The sequence below is a fragment of the Echeneis naucrates genome, chromosome 8, assembly GCF_900963305.1.
Source record: "Echeneis naucrates chromosome 8, fEcheNa1.1, whole genome shotgun sequence".
Classification (NCBI taxonomy): Eukaryota; Metazoa; Chordata; class Actinopteri; order Carangiformes; family Echeneidae; genus Echeneis; species Echeneis naucrates.
In genome coordinates this window covers 694,420-719,397 of record NC_042518.1, presented here as the reverse complement: position 1 = coordinate 719,397, position 24,978 = coordinate 694,420, and the positions used below count along the sequence as shown (strand labels likewise).

At 44.4% G+C, this 24,978-nt stretch overlaps 3 protein-coding genes across 4 annotated transcripts; all 3 read left to right on the top strand.

Moving 5' to 3' along the window:
• Positions 1-714: 714 nt before the first annotated feature.
• On the top strand, positions 715-13,347 carry LOC115046971 (ras-related protein Rab-40C). 2 transcript variants are annotated; one of them, XM_029507550.1, is made up of 6 exons: positions 715-1,957; positions 7,114-7,174; positions 9,196-9,256; positions 9,335-9,410; positions 10,395-10,562; positions 10,672-13,347. In XM_029507550.1, the coding sequence occupies exons 1-6, from the start codon at positions 1,816-1,818 to the stop codon at positions 10,944-10,946; spliced, it is 783 nt and encodes a 260-aa protein (XP_029363410.1). In that variant the 5' UTR covers positions 715-1,815; the 3' UTR covers positions 10,947-13,347. The 2 variants fall into 2 exon arrangements, with proteins under 2 accessions (XP_029363410.1, XP_029363409.1); XM_029507549.1 differs by having other exon boundaries at positions 9,335-9,412; positions 10,340-10,562.
• A 1,223-nt stretch (positions 13,348-14,570) lies between these two features.
• LOC115046964 (zinc finger protein OZF-like) lies at positions 14,571-17,847 on the top strand. The gene is made up of 2 exons (XM_029507540.1): positions 14,571-14,797; positions 15,451-17,847. The coding sequence occupies exons 1-2, from the start codon at positions 14,629-14,631 to the stop codon at positions 16,881-16,883; spliced, it is 1,602 nt and encodes a 533-aa protein (XP_029363400.1). The 5' UTR covers positions 14,571-14,628; the 3' UTR covers positions 16,884-17,847.
• A 1,245-nt stretch (positions 17,848-19,092) lies between these two features.
• LOC115046969 (uncharacterized) lies at positions 19,093-23,965 on the top strand. Its single transcript, XM_029507547.1, has 3 exons — positions 19,093-19,218; positions 19,845-20,313; positions 23,424-23,965. The coding sequence occupies exons 2-3, from the start codon at positions 19,861-19,863 to the stop codon at positions 23,844-23,846; spliced, it is 876 nt and encodes a 291-aa protein (XP_029363407.1). The 5' UTR covers positions 19,093-19,218; positions 19,845-19,860; the 3' UTR covers positions 23,847-23,965.
• Positions 23,966-24,978: the final 1,013 nt, after the last annotated feature.

Here is a 24,978-nt window from a genome sequence, read left to right as displayed (position 1 = left end):
TCTCGTGTTAAATTAAAATTCATATGACCTCCTGCTGAACGTCGCCCGTTTATTTATTCCATTATTTCATATTTTAAGGTTTACTGTTTTATTTGTTACAGTCTGATTACTTGCTGCTGTATCTACTGATACAGATCTATCCACTGAAAATTAAACCGCAGTAAAAAATGAACTGAATAACAAATTAACTGATACGAGTTCAGGTGCAGGCTGGCGTGTTTGTGTTAACTGTCTTTGTGTTGTTTTGGCTGTTTCTGGTCGTTCTGTGTGTCTTTGTGTGTTTTTTTTTTTGTTGTTGTTGTTGTTGTTGTCATTGTCTGTTCTACCTTCCAAACAAATGAAATGAACCGTCTGTCAGCAGAGCAGTCAGAGGTTAGAGGTCAGAGGTCAGAGGTCTCCCCTCTCCCAGTCCGGTATCCGGTCAGGTGACCCACCCCTTTTTTCCTCCCGGTGTCCGGTCGGTTTCCGGTCAGGTGACCCACCTTTGTTTCCTCCCGGTGTCCGGTCGGTTTCCGGTCAGGTGACCCACCTTTGTTTCCTCCCGGTTCGGTTTCCACCAGCTGCTTGTTGTTGACAGCAGACTTTGACGGACGTGTCGCGCAGCCAATCAACGCCGTTTGTCTGCGTCACCGCGGAGCAGGCGTCCAATCGCGTCGAAGAGGGGGCGGGGCGCGGACAGCGGGGCTCGGATCTGTCAGCGGCCGCCTCAGGGGCCGTCAGTGTCGGCAGAGGAGGAGCAGCCGGCGGGATGGTTCCGTATCACGGAGAAAGATGGAAGAACCCCCGGCGGAGGTTTCCGAGCACACTCACCGGGATCTGGACTGGACCTAGAGCCGCTTAAAGCCGCCGCCGAGCTCGGAGTTTTCTGGATGTAACGCCGTGAAGTTGCAGGAATCTGTGTCCCGGAGCGGAGGGAGGCAGGCGGCCTCAGACCGCTCAGACGGCCGCTGAAGTTCGGCGACGGGCTGCGCTAGCTTAGTTAGCATTAGCATTAGTTAGCCTGCTGCCAAACACCAAGTGTGTTTTAATTCTGTTGTGTGTTGTTACAAAGAGAAACACGACAACGCGTGTCTGTCTGTGGAGAAACGTGTTTTTGTTTTTGTAAGAATTACAGATTTACGCCTTTTTAGTGACGTTAGCTGTTAGCTCCCGGTGGTGCTAGCTTGTTGTCCCCTGCTAACTTTGGCAGAGAGCTTCCAGTCAGCAGGAACAAAAACACACCAACACCAGACAGATTTTAGTGTTTATTCTGCTGCATGCTAAAACACAAATGCCAGTGGGTGTCTCTTATTGTGAAAGTGGCTAAATCTAGCATAAAGCAGAAAATGATCATGTTCTTCCCTGCTGGAGTTGCACCTTGATCATCTGTGTTTTTAAGATTTTAATGGATTTTAATCTCACTAAATTAAAAGCTTTTGGTTGTGCATCTGTTTCGGTCAGGGAAAGTGAATTTTCTGCAGTGAGCACCACCTTAGAGAGAACTAACAGGCTTCTTGTCTTTAACTTCAGCAGAGAGGATGTGCTGGTTTTCTGAAGCAGACTTTTGGCAGCCACTTTGTTATTCAAGCAGGGCATTCCTGTGAGACTGTGGTGTGGTTTCAGTCTAAAACTTAACCGCTTGGCACACAGTTTGGAAGACTTAGAGTCCAGAGGAAGAATAAAGACTTCCAAGTTAAGTTCATGGCATAGCGGACCCCTCCTTGGTTTTTGTTCACATCAGAGGGACAGCACACTTAAAGGGGTCCGCTGGTCACAGTCAGTCCACAGTCGGTCATCTTCAGCCCCGGTCCGGACTGGGCTCAGATGTGAGACATCATGGGCAGCCAGGGAAGCCCGGTGAAGAGCTATGACTACCTGCTGAAGTTCCTCCTGGTTGGAGACAGCGATGTGGGCAAAGGAGAGATCCTGGACAGCCTGCAGGACGGATCAGCCGAGTCCCCGTACGCTTACAGCAGCGGTGAGTCACTCCTGTCTCAGCTGATTGGAACCTGCTGGCTGAGTTTGGCCTGCAATCTGTGACGAGCTTCTCAGATTGTGTCATGCTTGCTCAGCACAAATGTCGTGAAAATACAAGCAGTATTTTACAGTGTGGACCGAGGAGAATGCACAAAGACCTTTCTTCAGTGTCTATGGAAAAACACATTCACATACACTAACGCACAAATACAATAACACAAAGCATTCTTATGGAAGTGAGTCAGACTGCAATCGCTGTATGTGCATTGTTTTTAACATAGATCATCAGTCACTTAGTTAACAATGCTGTTCATGACCTGAGAGACCAGCAGCTAAACAAAAGGCTTCAGACCTACATGAATGTGCTGGTCGTCTCGTGATTATCAACATCCTTTCCCTCTGCTGTTGTCTAAAGAAGAAATTTCAGCTGCAACTATTCTGTCAGATTTCAATTTCAGACAGAATTAGATGATCTGTCAGAGGGGAAGGCTGATGGAGCCGTGCCCAGTCAGATGATCCTTCCCTCACATCACCTGGCTGTCTCACTGCTGCTGCTCCGAGGCTCACAGCTACTATCTGAGCACAGCCAACTGCTGCACCAAGCCGTCTGTGTGTGCACGCACACACACACACACACACACACACACTTGCAACACTCCCACGGATTTCAAAGAGAAGCCGAAGCAGAAGCAGAAGCAGAAAGATTAGAGGGGGTAAAATAATGAGAGGAAATTCTTAATTTGCATATCTGTCTGCCACACGACATGTACACACAACAGCTGGCGAAGATTTGTGCTCACATCTTCGGACTGAATGTACGCCGGTCAAACCTGGTGCACGACTTTACATGCACTGATACGGGAGTCCCCTTCCTCACGTGTCCTTTTTATACAGCTGTATATTATTACTGGTTTTGTGGTTTTGTCGTCACTTGTAGCTGTGTTGTAGACACACATGATTCTTCAAATAATTAGGAGAATGCGGTTAAAGCTGCCAAAGAAAAGGAAGTAATAATAAATGTGGCCTAGATTAACTCCCCATATGGGAAACACTTCACCGCACTGAACGTAATGTTTGTTGTCCGAGTTACTTTGTTGTTGGGATGTTGTGCAAGCCGCAATCTTCACTGTGATGGATTACCTCAACTTGGGAAAGGGTTGGGGTTTGTTTTTCACAAATGTGCTGGAGCAAAGTGAGACCAATGAAAACTAAAGACAGGAAGACGCTACAGTATGCTCTGGGAATCAGTCCGCTGAAATGTAAATAATCTGAATGGCCTGAACACGCAAGCACAAAGGTTTGCATGTTTTAATAACAGGATTACTCCCTCTATACTCACAGATGGTGACGCCTGTATCTGTGGAAACGCTCGCATGAAGCCAATAGAGACTGAGTGAAACAGTAATGAGGTGCACAGCAGGAGAGAGAGGAGGAGAGTCCATCCGTCACAAGCATACTGCCTAATTAGAGTTTCTTCTTCTTCACTTTAAATCACAGATTTCAGAATATCATCTGATTTCTTTAAGGTAAAATTTGTACGTGAGCCGCATCGCCACGGCAAACTGTCCGCAGTAGAAATTCTGCGGTAGATCATCCCCTGAGCATCCACTTAAGATCTCAGATGAAGATTATCTTCTCCTGCCTTTAGCAGCAACAGCAAGCGTTCATGAAAAATGCATCAGTCAGCAGAGGGACTCTTTTTCATCAGTGCTTATCTGATGCCATAGGGGGGATGCTGCCTGCTGGCATGTGGCAGCAGCGTGACGACCCTCCATCATCCCCGTTCACCGAAGGCCAGGCTGTTTGATTGCAGCCGGTTCATCATCCTGAATAAGTAATGAGCCTGTATCGGTCTACGCTGATTGTCTTTGGCTGTGATTGCACTTCCTGAAAATTTACAAGGTGCTTCATACAGTCGTGTGATGAAGTTGGAGTCGGGATATTAATTAGTCAATGGACTGAAAATTTACCAGCAGCCATTTTAATCACCCCTTAATAGTGCTGACGTTCCCGTGCTGCTGCTTTTTTAATGAAAGTGAGAGCAGTGCGTTTGTGCTCCGGGTGCTGTGGATGTTTTTGTTGGGCTCGTGAAATTGTCACATTTACTGATCTGTCAGAAGCTTGACCAGTGGGGCAGCACTGTTGCCTCACTGAATGTTAATCCTGGTCCTGGAGCTGTGATTTGTTTCCTATTCGGAGCACTACAGTGTCATTCCAGAAAAATACAACAAACAACTACTTTGATCTGTTATTTTGCCATGCACAATAATGTCAGGACATAATTGTTACGGTTTTAAGTATGACAGCCTTTTACTGACGAGATGGAAGCCTCTCCTGGTTTAGAGTTCGATCTGGCGTTATGATGGAGGCCAGCTTCTGAAGAGCTTTTGAAACAGAAAGCCGTCCTAATTGATGCGAGCCGGATCAAAAGCTTTCAAATGGCTTCATTAAATATGAGCGAGCAGAGCTGAATGTGGCCGAGAACGTTTCTGCTGCCATGTTTGTGCAGACAGAAGCTCTGATATTGATTTCCATCCCTCTGGAAAACAACGGTCAGCGCAGAGAGACGGAGAACACTCGCAAGCAAGATAAATATTTTAAGAGGACAGAATCAGGACAGGAAAACTCCGGCTACGATTGGCCGCGAGTGGTCTGATGCATTTCTACAGCGGGGGTCTGTTTGTTTATCCATCAGAAATCAGTTTCCTACAGAGAAGAGTAGTAATTAACAAATCATTCAAATGATTCTTTCACATTTTCTTTATTTTACTTTCTGTTCAACATGAGCATGCTGTTGTAGCAGCAACAGTGATTAAACAGACAGTCTTCATAGGTTGCATCAAATGTGAACCGCAGAATGTTTACTGAGCTAAAGAATGACAGGAGTAGGAACATCTTCCCTTAGACTTCAGTACAATCACACTCCTTTTCACAACCTGTGGCGTCGCTCCTTGATGTCATTAGAGACCGAACGTCTGCCATGTTTTTGTCTTCAGAGTCATGTGACCAGACCTCATTACACAGCAGACTGTAAAGACTTTATTGAAACATCATTCTCTGGATTCTATGTCTCATCAATTAATTTGAATGAGAGATGATTTAAATAAACCAACCACACTCACAGCTGAGGGGCGGCTCTGTTGTGTTGGGGGATCTAGATGATTTCCAGATTACCGTTCCACTGCGATAAGGTTTTAAATTTCACGGTCGGTTGACGGCAGCCATTAGATGACGCGGAGCCAATTAAAATGCAAAAGCAGCTCAAAAAAAGGCTCTTTTAGAGTGCAGCTGCAGACAAGTGAGCCTCTTAAATCTCTTTTTCACTCGGCGCTCACCAACAATGGAATATTCCCCAGCGGTCCACCAGGCACCAGGCCCATTGTGTCTGTGGCTGCTTTCACAGCGACATATCCATCGACAGCAGCTATCGCTGGAGGCAGGCCAGCTCAGAGATACCCCCAACCTGAAAACAAAGACTGAACCAGGTCGAATCCTCCTGAAGGATGCACAGATCTTTCTTTTTTCCGGTTTTATTAAACCTGGCCTCGGAGCGATACATCCACAGAAAACATCCTTTTTCAATAATCTTCAGATTTTGTAAATGTAAAAAATCACCATCAGTTTTTTCTGCTTCTGCCAAATAAAAGACAATATTTAAAACGATAAACTCATACCTGTCAGGTCTGATTTTATGGAAGTGTGCTAATCAGAGGTAATTACACACGCCTGGATGGAGGATTTTAGCTCCGCCCCCTCACCCCAGGTTCACTCTGCTTCTTTGGCCTTCAAAAACATCATCTGTAATTTCACCAGAGAGTTTCAATCAGCACCTCGCCGGCTCGGCCCAACAAAAGCTGATTGTCTCACACTTTGAGCGCGGCCGCAGAACAAAAGCCGTCAGCAGCCTCCCAGAATAGAAGCAGCACTTTTCAGCTCAGAAATCAGAGCAGCTATTGATTATCTGGGAAGTCTGAGTGAGTGCAGAAACCAGAAGGAAGGAAGCACTTGGTACGAAGCCCCATTTCAATTAGGCCGGCCTGAGCTCAGCACTTTAGCTCAGCAGCGGTTTTATGTTGCCAGGAAAATTGGAAGATTTAGCTAATGTTGTTAGCCAGCAGCTGCTAACAGCTGCCAAAGACTGATGGGACGCTGTTCTTTGGTCTTCTGCTGCGTTTCCGTGTTCTTGTCAGGTTGTTTTCCCATCAGTCTGTGTTTTTAGTCTCAGTCCTGACAGGTCCCACACACAAGTATTTTTCAATCCACCAATCAATCTGTGAATGTTAACGTCAAACCAGAAACAGTACAGTTCACCTTTGGAGAGCCACATCAAGACTTTTCTGTTATTTCATCCCTTTTTCTTCAAAAAGTTTTCATTTTGAAAAATCTGAACAATTCCTCCTGCGGTCTGACGCTGTTAGTGATCAATTATCTGTTGAATGAATCAACTAACCGTCAGCTGAGCAGTCGGGAAATGACAGTAAAACGGGGCGTGGCTCGTTTTCTGTCCCTTAAAAAACTGTTGGTGGGAAACCAACCTCAGAGAACGTGTCCAGACGTGGAGCAGTCGGACCGGTTAGTTGGTGCTGAGACGATCCGTTAACCGGCTGAAGTGCTGACACAATCTTTTCGTTTTAATGTGTCTGCTGATCATCAGCTATCATGAACATGTTGGCGTGTTGCTGATCAGGCTGGATATGAAGCTGGAATCAGAGATTAAGAAAGTCAGACTGTACTGAAGTCTATGGAAAAATGTCCCTCCTCCCTGATGAGTTCTCTCAGTGTCTAGTTTACAGTCTTCAACACAACATGATGTTCATTTTTTTAAAATAAAGTTCCATTTAGAGGGAAAGGGGAGGGGTTAGGGGGCGGGACTACTGTGTGACTAACAGACTGTAACAGCCAATCAGGAGACGGTAGAGAGCAGGTCAGGTCCACCTGGTGTCTGGTCCTAACTGAAACGTCCAACCAGCATTTAAAAACGCTGCTGTCACATTTTAAAGCTCCGCCCCTCCTAAATGTCACTTTGATTTAGTCTTGTGTTTGAAGATGGAGCAGCAGCTTGTCTCTTTCTGCTGAGTTATAACCTTGATTGATGTTGACCTTCCTGATGCGTCCATCTGTCTAATGTCTTCCTCTGTCTCTGTCCTCTCTGTCCAGGCATCGACTATAAAACCACCACCATCCTTCTGGACGGGAGGAGAGTGAAGCTGGAGCTTTGGTGAGCACATGTCGCCGCTGAATGAGTAACCTGTCATGTTGTACGAACGAGCGCTGCGCTCCAGACCTCCCACATCTTCACACCTGATTTATCAGTGCAGTAAATGTTTTCCTAAAGAGTGTTTAATACAGCATGATGTTCATTTTTAAATGATGCTCCATTTAGAGGGGAACAGATTCAGACCAAGATGGCTGACAGCTTGAAAACAGCAGCTCGCGCACTGAGCGGTGACGTCACAGTACGGTGTCACTCAGGTACTTGATGCTGTCTCGACCAAACCTCGTTCAAACTCAGAACAGTTCATTTTGAATTCTTTACTTTAAGTTTCCAAAGTCAATGTCAGATATGTGAGCGGGAATAAAATGATGCATAATACATCTAGAATATTTCTGTTCCATTGAGCCGCTCCACATTTGTGAGTCGACATCAGAGTGAAGAGCTGGAACAACATGACACAGAATAAAAAAGGAAAATACTGCTTGTTGTACAGCTGAATTAATATTCATCACATTTGAGTGAGGCTCATATATGGAACCAAACTCACAGCAGGAAGGATTATATAATAAACCGATGAAAACATCAACTGTTTCATTTCTAGTAATAAATCGCACCGCCCAAACTGATCTGTGAGGTGAATACATTCCTTGTGATGTCGATGTACGTCAGTGTGCACATTTAAAATACATCACAAACACTTGTGCATCAGTAAAGATGCAGCAGATGTGTGTAATTGTCAGTTAAGACACTGCAGCGTGAGGCGAGGCCTGTTTGGTGGAAGTAGGCCAAGGAATTCAGCTCCTCGGGGGAGAAGCAACGCCTCGTCCCCGTGGAGAGACCGCTTTAAAGGCTGGACTGTCTTTATTTGTGCTGCCTCAGTCTTTCCTCCTCTCCTCACGTCTGAATCTCATTTTTTTCCTCTTTCTCACACTCTTTCCCTTCTACTTGTCCTCAGCTTCCTTTCCATTTCTGCCTCATGACTTGGACTCCTCTCAGTCTCTGCCTGTGGAGACAAAGCAGAGAAACTGAAGAACATAAAAACTAAAATAACTAGATGTGTCCGCCAGAGAGAAATGTCTCCGACTCACACGCTCTGTTTGCATCTACAGCTGATATCTGACTCCTCTGAGCAGAATCTATTAAAAACACATCAGTGAGTCACACACATGTTTCTGTATCACCACCAAAACACTCACTGGACTTTATTTGGCTCGGACTCTCACACAGTCCTGCTGCCTCAAATAGTCTCTAAAACAACATGTGTGGATTCATCCACCGCTGAAAATAGTCCCGAAACGATGCTGCATGCTGACGGGCTGATATCCACGGGCTGATGTAGTCTGAAGCAAACCGTGAGGCTGTAAGGAGCTCTCGACTGACTTCTGGATCGCAGCAGGCCTCATGCTGTAGATCTTATTTAAGGATTGGGTCTTTACCAGATGATGACACAGAAATGATCAGCATTAATTCACAAAGCTCTCATCAGACTTCTGAAAAACAGAAATCAGCCTGTCGGTTTTCAGACCAGCGAGCATCATCTGACTCCATAAAAGGTTTCCTCAGCAGGGATCTTCATGTCTGACAACATGAAGCCTCCCGCTGTCTGAGCTGCTCTCAGCTGTCACCAGTCTCTGCTTTTCCTTTTCAGATTGGAAAAACATGTCATTTTGAAATAATCATATTTCCTCTTAACTCTCCACCAAAAATAGCTTCTGAAAGAATCATGAGGGAGCGAAACAGTGAAGATCTATTTTAGAAAGCTGTTCACAAAGTTCACAGCTTCATTATTTAAACCCTCCGCTTTGATCCCTCATCTGTCAAAGCCGTGAAAGCTGAAATCATTTTGTATAGACCGATGCCCTGAGTCGACCTGCAGAGCTGCTGGTTCAGTGATTGTTGGGTGAAAGTCAGTCCAGCGTTCGGTTCTGGAGGCTGAAACGTGAAACCTCTACGGCCATTGTGCTGAATATCCTGGTTACTATAGAAACGTGAGCTGACTGACGCCATTCTCTGCCCGCCCACAGGGACACCTCAGGACAGGGCAGGTTCTGCACCATCTTTCGCTCTTATTCCCGCGGCGCTCAGGTGAGTCTGAAGCCGCTGTTTCTTAACGTTCAGAAACGTCCGACCCTGAAATTCACAGCTGATTGTTTTTGTGTTCAGGGGATCCTGCTGGTGTACGACATCACTAACCGCTGGTCGTTTGACGGCATCGACAGGTGGATCAGGGAGATCGACGAGGTGAGGAATCTGCATTCACACAGGTCTGTCCAGATAGACAGATTCTCTTCATCCTGGAGCTCTGACAGTCTCTGTCGGGACAGAAGGAAAACAGGAGCGAAGTGAATCACTTAAGACAACCTGTGTGTGTGTCCTTCCTGCTGAAACACAGAGGATGTCCGTTTGTTGTGTGTCTCTGTGTGTATTTCTGTCCTGTGGAATGTGTTTTGGTGTTTCCTGCTCCACCTCCTCAGACCTACAGTTGTTGGTCACAAGCTGGAGGGAACCTCCATCAGTGTGAGAGGACGGACAGACAGACAGCTCAGCCATCTTTTTTTGCTGAGCTAATAAATCAGGGAGAAGGACGGGGCTTTTTCCCATAGACTTCAATACAGTCTGACTTCTCTTTACATTTCCTACGGCATAATGTCCGATGAAAACAGGAAATAACTCCAGACTGACACACACAGAAACAACACTGCTGGTCTTTGTGTTCATCACGCTGTGGATGTGATGTGTGATTGTTTAATATGAAGAGAAATTAAACCACCTTGTCACCATCTGTGTGACCGCTTTGTTAAAAAAAAAAAACTTTTCCTCACATGTTTGAAGCCTGGTGCAGCGAGGCCTCTGACGTCGTCACTGTTTTACTCCCCGACCGGAGGAGGAGGACATGAGTCAGGGTGGAGCAGACACATGGTGTTGAATTAATAACAGGCTTCCGCTGCTCACTTTGTATGACTGTAATGTTTCTCTCTGACACATTTAAGGGTTTTATTTTAACTTCTCCAGTTCAGATTAGATATAAATAAGAATATTTGCGGTTTTAAAAACCATCTCAGTGTCAGTTTGTTTCAGGATATTAAAGCTGCAGAGATGAAAAGTTTTTGATTTAAATACCAACAAAGTAGCTCAGTCCTGTGGTGTGCTTTGTGTCTTCTTTCCCAGCATGCACCAGGAGTACCTCGAATCCTGGTCGGCAACCGGCTGCATCTGGCCTTCAAACGGCAAGTTCCCACCGAGCAGGCGAGAGCGTACGCCGAGAAGAACGGCATGACCTTCTTCGAGGTGAGTCCTCTGTGCAACTTCAACGTCATCGAGTCCTTCACGGAGCTGTCGAGGATCGTCCTGATGAGACATGGCATGGAGAAGTTCTGGAGGCCCAACAGAGGTGAGTGTCAGTGTCAGTGTCAGTCTGAGTTCGTTGTGTTGACAGAATAACAACAGAAAAACCTGAATGTGGCTGTGATGCTCTCTTCACCTCCTTTCTGCCCCCCCAGTCTTCAGCCTCCAGGATCTCTGCTGCAGAGCCATCGTGTCCTGCACGCCGGTCCACCTCATCGACAAGCTCCCGCTGCCTGTCGCCATCAAGTCCCACCTCAAGTCCTTCTCCATGGCCAACGGCATGAACGCCGTCATGATGCACGGACGCTCCTACTCGCTGGCTAACCCGGCTGGAGGATCCAAAGGCAACAGCCTGAAACGCTCCAAATCCATCCGTCCGCCTCAGAGCCCCCCACAGAACTGCACCCGCAACAACTGTAAGATCTCCTAACTGCAGCCTCCTGCAGGGAGGGGCAGGAAAGGACGGCGTAGGACAGGGATCAGGAGACACGTGTACAGGATGTAGTTAGCAAATCCCTGAACCTGAAGAGCTGAAGAGCAGAGATGACGGACGAAGGGATGAAGGAGTGCTACCTCCCGCCTCGCTGAGACCGGTGTGACGTAGCTTCCAGCTCGAATGACGCCTCAGGATGTCAGAGGAGAACGACCGCAGACTTCCTGGCCTCTGAGTCTCACCATATCCTCTAATATGATTCACTGCAGTCTGCTGGAGCATCAGCTACATGTACAGAATCCCTCACCGCTCATATTTAGTTACTCTACATGATGCGTCTCTGACATCACCTCAACAAAGCTCCACTTTTCTGTCTGGTTTTAAACTCTCCTGTTTCTGTCCACACCTCTTTTCTACTGACCAATAAGCTACAGATCACCAAACACTAATATCAGTCCTTCGTTGATCCGCGTTTATCTGCAGATCTTCCAGCTCTTGCTGAAGTCAAATCTTGGCGGCAAGTTGAGTGACGGTTCCTTTTCAGCTTCAGGCCCAAACTTGTTAGAGTCTCGGTCCAGCCTAAGAGCCCGTGCTGCAGGTTCAGGTCTGTGATTTACTCCAGCAGGGATCTGCTGGTGCTTGTTGCCATGGATACCATTTACTACATTTTAAAAGCAGCATAGACATCTTTTATCAATTAATTTTTAACTTGATGCCAGACGGAGCTGTAAAGAGTAAAACTAGAACAAAATGAAGTCATAAATCAGAGTCAGTCACTTCCTGTCTGTGGCTCCGACAGGACGGACGCGGCCATCTTGGTTTTTGGGTCGTTAAGTTGCTGCAGGTACAATCTTCTTTATTCCCCTTGGTGGGAAACTGGTGGTATTTTTGAAGCAGTGGCTTCTGGGAGTTGTAGTCTGGATCCAGGTAGAGATGGCTCTTTGTTTATGAAGTCACGCCGGTCACATTCACCAAAACAACAGTCCAATTGGCTTTATAAGGACACAGAAGATCCGACGTCTGATTCGTTTAATAATTGAGACAAATGAACAATTTTATAAACTGGCTGATTTGAACAAAAATGTTTGCAGCTTCTCCGACGTTGCTGCTTTATCTAATTTATTGGATTTAAACTGTATGAGCTGAAAGGAAACACTTTGATGGATCAACCCCCCCTCACTCTGATCTGCTCCGCCACCTCCACACGCTGTCCCATGATTCATAGCTGCTGAATAATACATGCTCTTTTCATAGCTCTCTGGAGGACTTCCCCATCGTGCTGCTTGTCCTGCTGTTTTCTTTTCGATTCCCTGCTCAGGTCAGAAGCTTCAGGTGTTTGTCACTGCGTTGGACTGATCCAGCATGTTTCAGGCAGCCATTTTGTGGAGCTGGTTTTATTTAGTCAACAATGGTCCATATTTTATATTTCTGTTCTGAAGTTTAACTCCTCTGGTGTTTTATCTGACGAGTTTAGAGATATCAGATATCTCAGCGTAGCTTTGCAGCTCCTTGCTCTGGACCAACAGCTCAGTCAGCCAATCAGAGGAGAAGATCTGATCCTTTCCTCTGATTGGTTGATTGTTTTCTGAGTGATTCAATCAACATATAACAAATTTCAGGTAAAACACTGAGAGAGGCTCAGTTTCTGAATACAGAACACAAGACAATGATGGAAAAGGACCCAGAGAAGGTGTCAAACCAGAACTGATTTAAAAAGCCAGTTTAAATAGAAACCAACAGCTGTAACACCACAGACACATAACGAAGCGCTACGTGTTTTGGATGATGATGTTAGTTTAAACAGGAGAGACAGACCGGATTGTGGTTTTGGTCCTGATGAGGCCAAGAAGCAGATTTATAAACACACAGACATAAACAAGCCGATGAGGAAACTGAACTCCAGCTTGTTGCCAAGATTTTTAATCCCGCTTTGATATTGATTGTTTGTGTTGTACATCCAGCTCTGTTGTGTTACGTCACAACACAACCCTTTTCCTCCAGGGTTTGTTTCCACGTCTTCCTCTGTCAGTGTTCTTGTTTTTTAATTATGGAATTGTTTGCTGAGGATGATGGGAGATTGATCAGGACCCCTCAGGGCTGCCCTCTGATGTCGCCTGATGAGGTCATGTTTGTGTAAAGGAGCATTCTGTCGTGATGATGATGAGTTAAAAAAAACACCTCTAAAACACTTTTCTTGTTTTTTGGCAAAAAGCTGCTGAGTGATCTGAGTGTGTGTGTGTGTGTGTGTGTGTGTGTGCGCGTATGCATGTATGTGTGTGTGTGTGAGACAATTTCTTCAAACACTAAGCTGAACATTTTTCTTTTTTTTAAATTATTGATTGTACAGTTTCAGGGTATGAAGAGAGACTTTTTCACAATAAAACTGTTGAATGTTGGACTCACAACGTCTCTGCTGATTATTTAGATTTTATAAATATGCAACAACCAAAACATCAGCAACACATAACACATCATTACATGAGCTCAACATCACAGTGTGGGCATGAGTTATTTTATCAACACAAATGGTTCTTACATCATCTTGGAGCGCAGAGGCTGCTGGATGCTGTGGGAAGACTGCCATCTACAGGAACACACAAAACAACACATCATCAGCACTGACTGAAAATCAGACTCACACATTTCAACCAGAGGAGACTCTGATACAACTCATGTTTTTACTCTCGACCCTCTGTGGAGTTCTGCAGTTTGCAGTTGGTAAATTCTCAATCCATCATCCATCTTCAGGGGAGAAAGTGGAGCTGACCTGCTCTGTTCTCTCTCCTGATTGGATGGTACAGTCTGTAGCCCCTCCCCTCCTTCCTGCTCTGTTTCCCTCTGAATGGAGCATCATCTAAAAAATGAACATCATGTTGTTCTGAAGACTGAGACCATAAACTCATCAGGGAGGAGGGACATTTTCCCATAGACTCCAGTACAGTCTGACTCCTGTCTACAGGTAGAGTCGCCCCCTGGTGGTCAGAAGGTGAAACGAAGGATTAACAGACAGTCTGTGGTACAAATGTCGCTTTTATTCTGAAAAGTGGGAAATGATTCATTACAATTTCACACTGGTGTCTTCCACAACATCAACAACAACAAAAACATCAACAACATCAACAACAAAAACATCAACAACATCAACAACAACAAAAACATCAACAACATCAACAACAAAAAACAACAACATCAACATCAACAACAAAAAACAACAATAACATCATCAACATCAACAACATCAACAACAACAACAACATCAACAACATCAACAACATCAACAACAAAAAACAACAACAACAACAAAAAACAACATCATCAACATCAACAAAAACAAAAAACATCAACATCAACAACAAAAAACATCAACAACATCAACAACAACAAAAAACATCATCAACAACAAAAACAACAACATCAACAACAAAAAACAACAACAACAACATCAACAACAACAAAAACATCAACAACAAAAAACAACAACATCAACATCAACAACAACAACCACCTCCCTGGTGATGACGGAGTTGACCCCGCCCCTCGCCCGGAACGTTGGCTGGGATTGGCGCCAGAACGCCCCGTGACCCGGAAACGGAAAGCAGCAGAAAGCGGAGGGATGAATGGAGGGTGATGACGGATCTGCCGCTTCCGGTCAGCAGACTCGCCGTCCCTCCGCAGCATCATGGCCCGCATCGTGTCCCGCATCCAGCTGCTGCGGGTCCAGGTCAACGAGCGGCTCAGCGCGGCCGCAGAGGAGATCTTCGAGGCGGTGAGGAGGACCATCGAGGAGGAGATCCGGGTTCTGCAGGTCCAGGTTCCTAAAGCGGACCCGAACCCGAACGATCACTCAGGTCGGTGAACTATTTCCTGGACCGGGACCCGCAGGGACCCCTGCCGGTCTCAGGTGGACTAAAAACCGGGTCGAGAGGACACCGGTCCAAAAGTCCGAAAGTATAAAGTCTGCTGGTTCTTTGTTCAGGCTTTACACCGGATATGACGTCATTTCTAAAAGATTATCCATCACAAAGTCACTCTTTTATATTCGGCTCATAAGATTTTCACCAAACTGCTGCAGATTCAGAGAAAATGGAACTTATTTCGTCTGTTGACTTCATTTAAAGACACCGAAGCAGAAAGACTACATTTAAAAACTCGTTTGATTGAGTAGAACCTGGTGTCACATTATAGATACGGTTGTAGTTAAATGATAAAAATATTTAGCTTCACTCAGTCACATCTTATAGCTCAAGAAAACATTCTACTGAATCTGAAATAGCACATACAGAATAAAGATTAAATTAAATTAAAGTTGGTGTCCAACAATGAGAAGAATAAAGAGAAGTAAAGTGAATTCAATAATACACAGCTAAAAGTATTTAGCTCTGTAGAATCATCCAAAGAAAAACAAAGCAGGCTGGATTATTTCAGAGGTGATCATCAGAAAAAGAACAACAATCTGATTGGCTGTGACATCACTGATCCATCGTTCTGTTTTTTCTGGCAGACGAACCACCACTAGCTCTGTCAGTGTGGGACGAGGACCTGCCCTCCGATCAGCGGCAGCAGGATCTGGACTGCAGCTCCAGTCGGGACCAGGATGACGAGAAGCCTCCGCGGACCGAGAAGAGCCAGGAGGAGGAGCAGCAGGAGCTGAAGGAAGAACACACCATCAGGATCATCTTAACGCCTCTATACGGGAAGAACGAGCAGGACCAGCTTCGGGATCCTGCACCGGGAACCTCAGCTGAGCAGGACCAGATGAAGCTTGAGGGCGAAGACGGCGCGTCCTCCAGTACCACCGACCAAGACGACAGCGACGAGGAGTGGAGGGGCAGCGTGTGCTCTGAGAGTGACAGCTGCGACGCCAAAGCCACAAAGAAGAAGAGGAAGGTACCACGTCTGCCGACGGCCCCGACACTTCACCCGAGGAAGAAAAACAAGTCAAGAATCTGCTGCAAAGTCTGCGGGAAAGACTTCCACGCCAATGTCTCTCTGGTCAATCACATGGAAGCTCACCCCAAGGACGTCTGCGGCATCTGCGGGGAACGCTTCGAGACCGAGGAGAGTTTCAGTGTCCACGTAAAGACACACGTCAAAGCTGAAATCTGCAGCGTCTGCGGGAAATGTTTCGGGACATCCAGCTCTTTGGAGACACACATGAGGATCCATACGGGAGAGAAACCATTTAAATGTGGTGAATGTGGGAAATCCTTCAACTGCCACCACAACATGATGCGACACATCAGGATACACACGGGGGAGAAACCGTATCCCTGCACCATCTGCGGCAAATGCTTCAACGACTACTCCACGTTGAAACGCCACCTGCAGGTTCATTTGTACAAGAAGCACGCTGACCCCAGCAGCACGTCTGCAAACAAGAATCAAAGTGGTGACGACAGCGAGAGGAAGGCAAAGACTTTGTCACAAAAGAAGCAGCAGAGCCAGACCGTTTGTGAAGTGTGTGGGAAAATGTTCCGCTCCATGGTTTCCCTGGTTAATCACGCCAAAAGTCACGCCACAGACGTCTGTGGTGTTTGTGGGACGCATTTTGATTCAGAGGAAGACTTAAAACTTCATCTGAGGACTCACAGGAACGGGAAGGTGTGTGAGGTTTGCGGGAAGTGCTTTGACAGTCAGGGAAACCTGGAGAAGCACATGAGGATCCACACGGGGGAGAAACCGTTCCTGTGCAACGAGTGTGGGAAGTCCTTCAACTGTCGCCACAACATGACACGACACATCAGGACGCACACAGGCGAGAGACCGTACCTGTGCAACGTCTGCGGCCGCAGTTTTGGCGATAACTCCACACTGAAGCAGCACAGCAGCATGCACACTGGGGAGAAACCACACCGCTGTGGAATCTGTGGGAAAGGTTTCCATCGAAAGACGTATGTGAAGCTTCACATGAAGAGCCACTCGACAGAGAAGTGACTGTTCTGTTGGTACAGTGGGGTGTAAATAAAGCTTTTGAATTTAATTGGTTCTTTATCTTCAATTTATCTGTGTCTCAACTCAGGAGCCGCTTCCTTCGAAGAACACGGTCTGAAAAGGTCATGTTCATGTTGTAGACCAAGAAAGCCAACAACACAAAACATAACACAGAAACAGTTGAAGGTTCAGGTGGCGCTGACAGCTGAAACCAAAGACCTATAAAGTCTCTAGACCTGGACCTGGACTCTGGGTCTGTATGTTGAAGAGCCTTAAACCTTCATCCCATATAATGACCATCGGGGCGACTCCACTGGTCAAAAATAAGTCAGATTGTATTGAAGACTATGGGTAACTGGCCCTTCTTTTTTTTTTGCTGGAACTTAAGAATTTAATGTAAAACTGTGATCTCCACCAGCTTTTGAAATGACTTATGAACTGATATTTCTATGTTCAGAACCTCACAGATTTACACTGTATGTACTATATTTTATTTACGTTTTCATTGTGTAAACATTTTATGTTGAATCTATTGTATCATATGAACAATCTTTGTGTTAAAATTGTGTTTTTCATCCATGTTCAGGGCACCTGCTCCCTTATCTGCAGCTCTCATACGCCAACATGTGTGCAGTTGTTCTGTTTGTCCTGAATGCAGCTCACTCACGACGTGCCTATGACTGAAGGGATCTCCGATATAAACTCTGATACATCTGTTTAGTCTCAGGACAAGAGATCGTTTCGGTGCCACAGTGCGAAAAGTTTTAATAAACCTTCACTTTACAGCCGAGTCTGGAGTTTTTTCCCCCACACAAAAAACAAACTGACCAAAAAGCCGCAGAGGTTAACATTTCAGATAAATGATCCACAACAGACTCATCAGCGAGTGGACCGTGTTAAAGCTGAGGTCCATTATTCTCAAATCTTTTCTCCAGTTAGGAACTAAAAATCTTTAAATAACAATAGCTGATCAGATCCTCATCCATAACAGAACAACTGGCTGTTATTACACAATCCAGTCAGGTGGGACGCTGATGACAACAACAACAGGTTTCATCACATCAACACATTTATTGACCAAATAAATGAACAACTCAATAGGTTCTGCACTTTTGTTACTGTTATGTATGGAAGGAGACACCGACCTGAACCTTTCGTTACCTTCTCAGGTTCAGGGGATCAGGGTTAGGGTGAGCCTTCACCTGGAGGCCCACCCTGACACATTTAGTAAAGACAGTTAATAAAAAATATTACTAACCAATATTTGTACATGTGTTTAACAAATAAAAATGGATATATTCAGTTGCAGTAACTTTTGTTTGGTTTTTGAATTAAAGCGTACTGTTGGAGTTTCTTCTACCGACCCGAATATTCTAACTGTTCGGGTTCAAACGTGATGAACGGATCCAAAGTGGCGCAGCACGACGAGGAGGTCCCCACCGTGGACCGGACCGGACCGGACCGGACGGCTGCCACCTGGTCTGCTGAGATTAATGTCTGACTGTGTGGTGCTGTGTGCTGACCCATTTATGAATCCTGTGTCGGTCCAATATCAGTCTGAATGAACACAACAGGACCGGTTCTCCTTCAGGAAAGTGGCTGGGAGCGTATGTTTAGGTATAGAAGTCACAAAGCATCATATAGATTATACTATCATAATTTTATCAGAGTCCTTTTAACATCTCTTTTCCTGTGTAAGCAACAATCCAAAATCAGTTCAAAGTTGGGGCCAAAAACAGACACACACATGCACACACAACACAAAACAACTGCAAACATCATGATATTGTCATAGAAATCTACTGGTATACATTCATAAATGAACTTAGCTATCCGTGTAAATGAATGTCCTGGTTTTTCAGAGAAAATGTTTAGTTATTGGCCCTGTGTGTCACCAGATCAGATTAGAGTTACAAACAGGTACAAACTTCACTGCAGAACAGCGGATATGGATGATTGTTAGTTATTTGCATTTCTGTGAGGTGGATATTAAGATCAGAGGTTGGAGGGTCAAAACCTGCTACCATGTATGAATAAATTATTTTAATATCTTTAACATATTTTGGGGGAATCCAGTTGTCACAAAACATCTGTTATCACAGAGGGAATTCCCAGAAAAAAACCACCAATCTAAATCTCGTATGAAGAGAAAACAGGAAAAATTTGTGCTTTCCTAACCCCACCTACATCCTGTTTGGCTGCAAAAGAAAATCATCAGACAAAGCAGTGCGTGAAAAACGAAACTACAACACAGATGCGGGATTCCTCCCCAAACCGAAGGGCCATAAATAAAGTGAGGCGGACTCAGAGACTGCATTCTTCAACCAGCGTGAGAGAGGTATGTGAGCACAGTTTGATTTTTCTCAACATTTTCTCAGTTAATATTATTCACATTTCTTCATCTCTGTGAGAAGTTGGTTCACAAAGTTTCCTCTTAAACTCTGAAACCCTTATACCTGTGTGATAAACACAGAATGATTCTTTTCAAATCTAACCAGAACTTCAGACTTCTAATTTTAAACTAAAAAAACTGCTTTTATTCAACTTGATGCTGTTTGATAGATTTGTGGCACCCACTTCTAGAAATGATGGGAAACTACATCTGATAAGAGCAGTGTTATAGAAGGGATGGTGAACAGTTTGGGACTTCCTGGACTCAGATGAGGCCGAAAGCTAAATGCTAAATGCTAACATGTTCACGATGACTGTGAAGGAGTTTTTCTTTCATCAGAATTTCCACAAATGATGTTCTGGCTGTGAAGACACAGCTGGCTGCCTGCTGTGTCTCTGAGCTAGTAAAGATAGGTCAACAGTTTCTGACAGTCTTTGTAAATTCAGATAAACGCTTCCGGAACCTGGAAAGGCCTTGAATATTGTGTCGCTGAGTCATTTGTGAAATTCAGTTTCTGTGTTGTGTTGTTTCATTGTCTCAAGTCTCTTCAACATTAAACTGCCTTCCCACAGTGATACTGAAACCATCATGAGCCGTTTCCAGTGGGCAGAGGACGACTTTGATGTGCCACGTGGGGCATTTCGGCTCTCTGAGCCTCAGCCTCGTGATGATAAAACCTACGTCATGTACCACGGCACCACCAGCAGGAATGCTCAACGGATTCGGACCAGCGGTTTTCAGCAGTCTGCAGATGGGATGCTTGGGCCTGGAGTCTACCTGAGCAGAGACCTGCAGAAAGCAAGCCGCTATCCAATTGACCACCCTGAGTACGACAGGGTCGTCATCAAGGTCACTGTGAAAGTGGGGAAGGTGGTCGTCATCAATCGCCAGGGCCACCCGCTTCAGAAGACCTGGCATGCCCACGGATATGACACCGCCTGGGTGCCACCAAACTGTGGCATGGTGAAGAGCGGCCTGGAGGAGAATTGTATCTGGGATCCCAGACGAATCGAGATCATTAATTTCATTAAACCGCTCCCTGTTCCACCTCAATGTGGTGCATGGGGCTACCAGTGAGCATTATGACATGTCAGCAGTTTATTTTGTATCTTCAAATGTATTTTTATATATTTGGATAAAAAAATAAATGATAACGTATTTTCTGACTCTGTCATTGGAAAATCTCAGCTGCCTTTTTTTCTGAAACTATCAACAGATTAGATATGTGTTAATTGCGTCTTGTGTTACCTTTGGGAGGAGTCATGCTATCAGTCCACTCTTCGTACTAGGCTGATTTAATAAACTGATGGCTGTGTCTTTCCCATGCAGAGCTCACGAGAGTCATGTCAGCTGAAGCATATTTTTCAAGGGCATTTAAGTCGTGACTCCTGCGCTTCGTAGATCTAATATCAGATCCTGGATTAACTCAGTCATCACATGATGTTATCAGGTTTACTCTGAGATGAATCATAAAAATCATCACACTGATCCGTTTAACCTGATTAATGTCTGAATTTTGACAATAAAGAAAAAAGCAATCAACCTGCAGCCATCTCTGTAATTCTGAAGAAATATAATCGGTAAATTAATGTCTCGTGAATTTCATGAAGCTCATATAAAATGAGCTTTTTACCCTGAAAGGAAAGATTCTTTTCTTCCTGAGAGAACGGTTTCCCTTTCAGGGCTTCCACAGATCGATCTGACTGTGGGATTGTTTCTTCCAATCGTCTGCGCTGAGGTGTTGATGCATGTTTCTGTGTCCAGGTGGTGCTGTGACTCCATGATGACCACACCAGCCTCACAACCAGCAGATCCTGATGAAGAACTGGATTGTATGAATATTTTTACACATTTTATTACATGAACTGGTCACAAGCTGCCATCACGTAAAGTGACCTAGATTTGTATAAATCCGTCACCATGGACTTTGATCACAGGTCAAATCCATTTATGATATATTTGATTGATGAAAAATTGAAGGATATTCCATCTTTTGTTAGATCTTTTTCTCTCCTTCTCATTGGTTTCTGGATAAGAACTTTTTAGGAGCGTTTTCATGTCATTGAATTTCAGGGGTTTGTGTCTGAAGTGTCAAAGAGAACTGAAGAGTCAAAAACAACACAAGCAGGAAGCATGAAGAGTAACAGCGGCAGGAGAAGGAAGGAATGATGCAAACAGAAGGCAGACTTAATCTCTGGTGACTCATTGTGTGCCACATTTGATGTCTCGGTAAATTTCAGCAGAGAATTCAGACAAACAAAAAGGTTAATGTGTCGGCAGATGGACCGGAGCGAGTGTGTTCATCACTTCGTTTATCACATTCAGACTCATTTGGGTTAAAGGCATTTAAACCTTATGAATCCTTTACTTAAAGTCATATTTTGTTTTTTGTGTCAGTCCTCCACGACAGCATACATCCGTTTGTGAGCTGCTGTTTCGAAGCCTCCAGTTTTTCATCTGTCCATTAGCCATCTTGTTTTTATTTTAAACCAGTAGAAACCATGTTTGGAGAAGATGGAGCTGACTTGTTCTGTGCTCCACCCTGATTGGGTGATGTATTCTGTTGATCATCATCACACTTCAATCCAACATGGCTTCTTTTTCCAACCCGTGGAGTCGACGCCTGATGGTTGGTAGATAGAACAAAGGTTTAAGGCCTTATAATTACGTCGGAGGGCTGAATAAAAAAGATGTCAATGCTCATCAGGATGTGATGATATTTTGTATTTGTGAGGAGATGTAAAGAAAACTTCTGAATTGCAGACTGAGACTCAAACAAACCTTTAGTGACGTGAAAGTTCAACTTCAGATTCAGTTACACATTAAATTGAGGTCTTCAAACGCCTCAGCTCATTTTACTAACATCCCACGCCACAGTTTTGTCTCTCTGACCCTGCATGATCTGAAACAGGCTGAGGATGGCTGAGGATCAGCTGTGACTCATCCTGAAACAGACATCGGCTGCAAGAAGGAGCATGAAATGAACGAATCAGTTGTCTTTAACGCAGCTTCACTTCTGCTCTGAGCAGTTTTGAGCTAAACGATGTTCTGCTCTAATTTCCTGAGACTTCATCTTAACTGAATAAGGAAGAAACCAGAAGAAGAAAAGGTCCAACCATTTTACTTCAATGACACAGAAGTAAGACAGTCACTGAATTTTTGTTATTTATTAGCTCCTTTAATATTTGCCAAATGAGTTTATGATGATTCTCTGCTGAAGTCTTCAATACAAATAGGCCATAAAGCTGGGCACACATTCAGGGGCGTGACTTCTTCTCATTATAAGAAACTGGTTTGATCCCCAGCAGTGATTAACGTTTTGGCTACGGTCTGACGGTGGCAATGTAAAGCAGAGTGCAGCATCAGAATGGAAACCTAAGACAAAGGGAGGAATTTGGGTGTGCCATGTGTGGAAGCCTCTTCCTGTTGGATGTGATACTGAATGTTCAGCTCATCCAGTCTATCAACACTGAACATACTTGACATGGACGTATAGTTGTCCAACATCAGTGTAGTATGTTTACCTCACCTGCACCTACCTGAAGAGAAACTAAACTCTTCAATGTGTCAGGTGAAACGAAAGCTATTTGCCTTTATGTTACCTCCTCCCATAATCCAATGACTCTTTATAAAGTGAACTGAAAGTGAAAAAAGACACACTACTTTTGGACAAACCTGCAGAAAGGTGCGTGAGTATTTGTTTCCTCACTAAATATCGATAATTCTCTGCTCTGTGTATGAAGAGACGGGGATTTCAAACTTTCAGTGCAATAAATTGATGTCAGACAGATTAGATTTATCAGATTAATCCTGATTTTTTCAGACCAAAGTAATCAGAATGCTGAGCTCAGTTTAGTGAAAAGGTGTAGTAAAACTTTATTAATTTATTGGCTCAGCTGTATCACATACCTTTGGAAATAAGGGCAGCAGTCTTTGTAAATTCAGATAAACGCTTCCGGAACCTGGAAAGACCTTGAATATTGTGTCGCTGAGTCATTTGTGAAATTCAGTTTCTTTTGTGTTGTTTCATTGTCTCAAGTCTCTTCAACATTAAACTGCCTTCCCACAGTGATACTGAAACCATCATGAGCCGTTTCCAGTGGGCAGAGGATGACTTTGATGTGCCATGTGGGGCATTTCGGCTCTCTGAGCCTCAGCCTCGTGATGATAAAACCTACGTCATGTACCACGGCACCACCAGCAGGAATGCTCAACGGATTCGGACCAGCGGTTTTCAGCAGTCTGCAGATGGGATGCTTGGGCCTGGAGTCTACCTGAGCAGAGACCTGCAGAAAGCAAGCCGCTATCCAATTGACCACCCTGAGTACGACAGGGTCGTCATCAAGGTCACTGTGAAAGTGGGGAAGGTGGTCGTCATCAATCGCCAGGGCCACCCGCTTCAGAAGACCTGGCATGCCCACGGATATGACACCGCCTGGGTGCCACCAAACTGTGGCATGGTGAAGAGCGGCCTGGAGGAGAATTGTATCTGGGATCCCAGACGAATCGAGATCATTAAGTTCATTAAACCGCTCCCTGTTCCACCTCAATGTGGTGCATGGGGCTACCAGTGAGCATTATGACATGTCAGCAGTTTATTTTGTATCTTCAAATGTATTTTTATATATTTGGATAAAAAAATAAATGATAACGTATTTTCTGACTCTGTCATTGGAACCTACAAAATAAAGGTCTTTATTCTAAAATTGCAGCCTGTGAACTTCTGCCACTGAAACATAATGATGTTGTGGACAATCCATCAGCCTTTTCTGTGAATGTTAATCAACATGAAAAACACCAGCACTTCTAGTTGCAAGTAAAAATTCAAATCTTGACCCTGTCATGCTTTTGGTACAGATATAACAGTATTAACATGCCACAACAGAGAAACATCAACCCCCGGAAGGACAAAAAAAAACAAAAAAACTCCCATGACTCACAAGAGACAAAAGCGAAGGACATAATTCACACAGAGGAGACGCCTGAATTAAAGCATGTGGAAGGAGAAAGAGATAGAAAGGGCAAAGGAGCGAAAGGAGAAAAATCATGTTCTATTTTAAGATGTTCATTCAATTAGATCGTTGGCACGTCACTGAAATATGCATGAAATCAGACTAATCTGCTGAAAGTGTATCAGCAACAGAGGAGGATCGTTGATGAGGAGTCACTGCTCAGATGGAGACTCATCGTTTGCTCCGGTCATTCATGAAAGTGTGAGTGATCCACCGAGAAAACAGTGAACTGCTGCTCTGACTTTACTCCGTCCAAAGTCCAGCCAATGTGTCTCTTCATACTTTCATTTTATTTTCATACAATATACTGGTTTAGATTTAAATTCTTGCATTAATGAACTTTATTTATGTTTAAAAGTCACCCCACATTTCACTTTAAATCACAGAGGAAAATATGCTCCTTAAAAAAATCGTATATTTCACACGTGGACACTGGACCGTATGATTAATTATATAATCATCAGTTAATTTGTTTAGATAACGCCTTCCCCGCCCAAACAAATCAAAATGAAAAATAGTAAATTCATGAGAAACATTTTCATTGATCTGAATGAAATGTAAACTTAAAGGATGAATAGTTTTCTGAAATAAATCAAAACTGCCAGAACTAGAACAACAGATCTCTACAGAACTTTAAATACATGTCGGTGACGTAATTAAATCACATGACCATAAATCTAAAATCGTACATTTT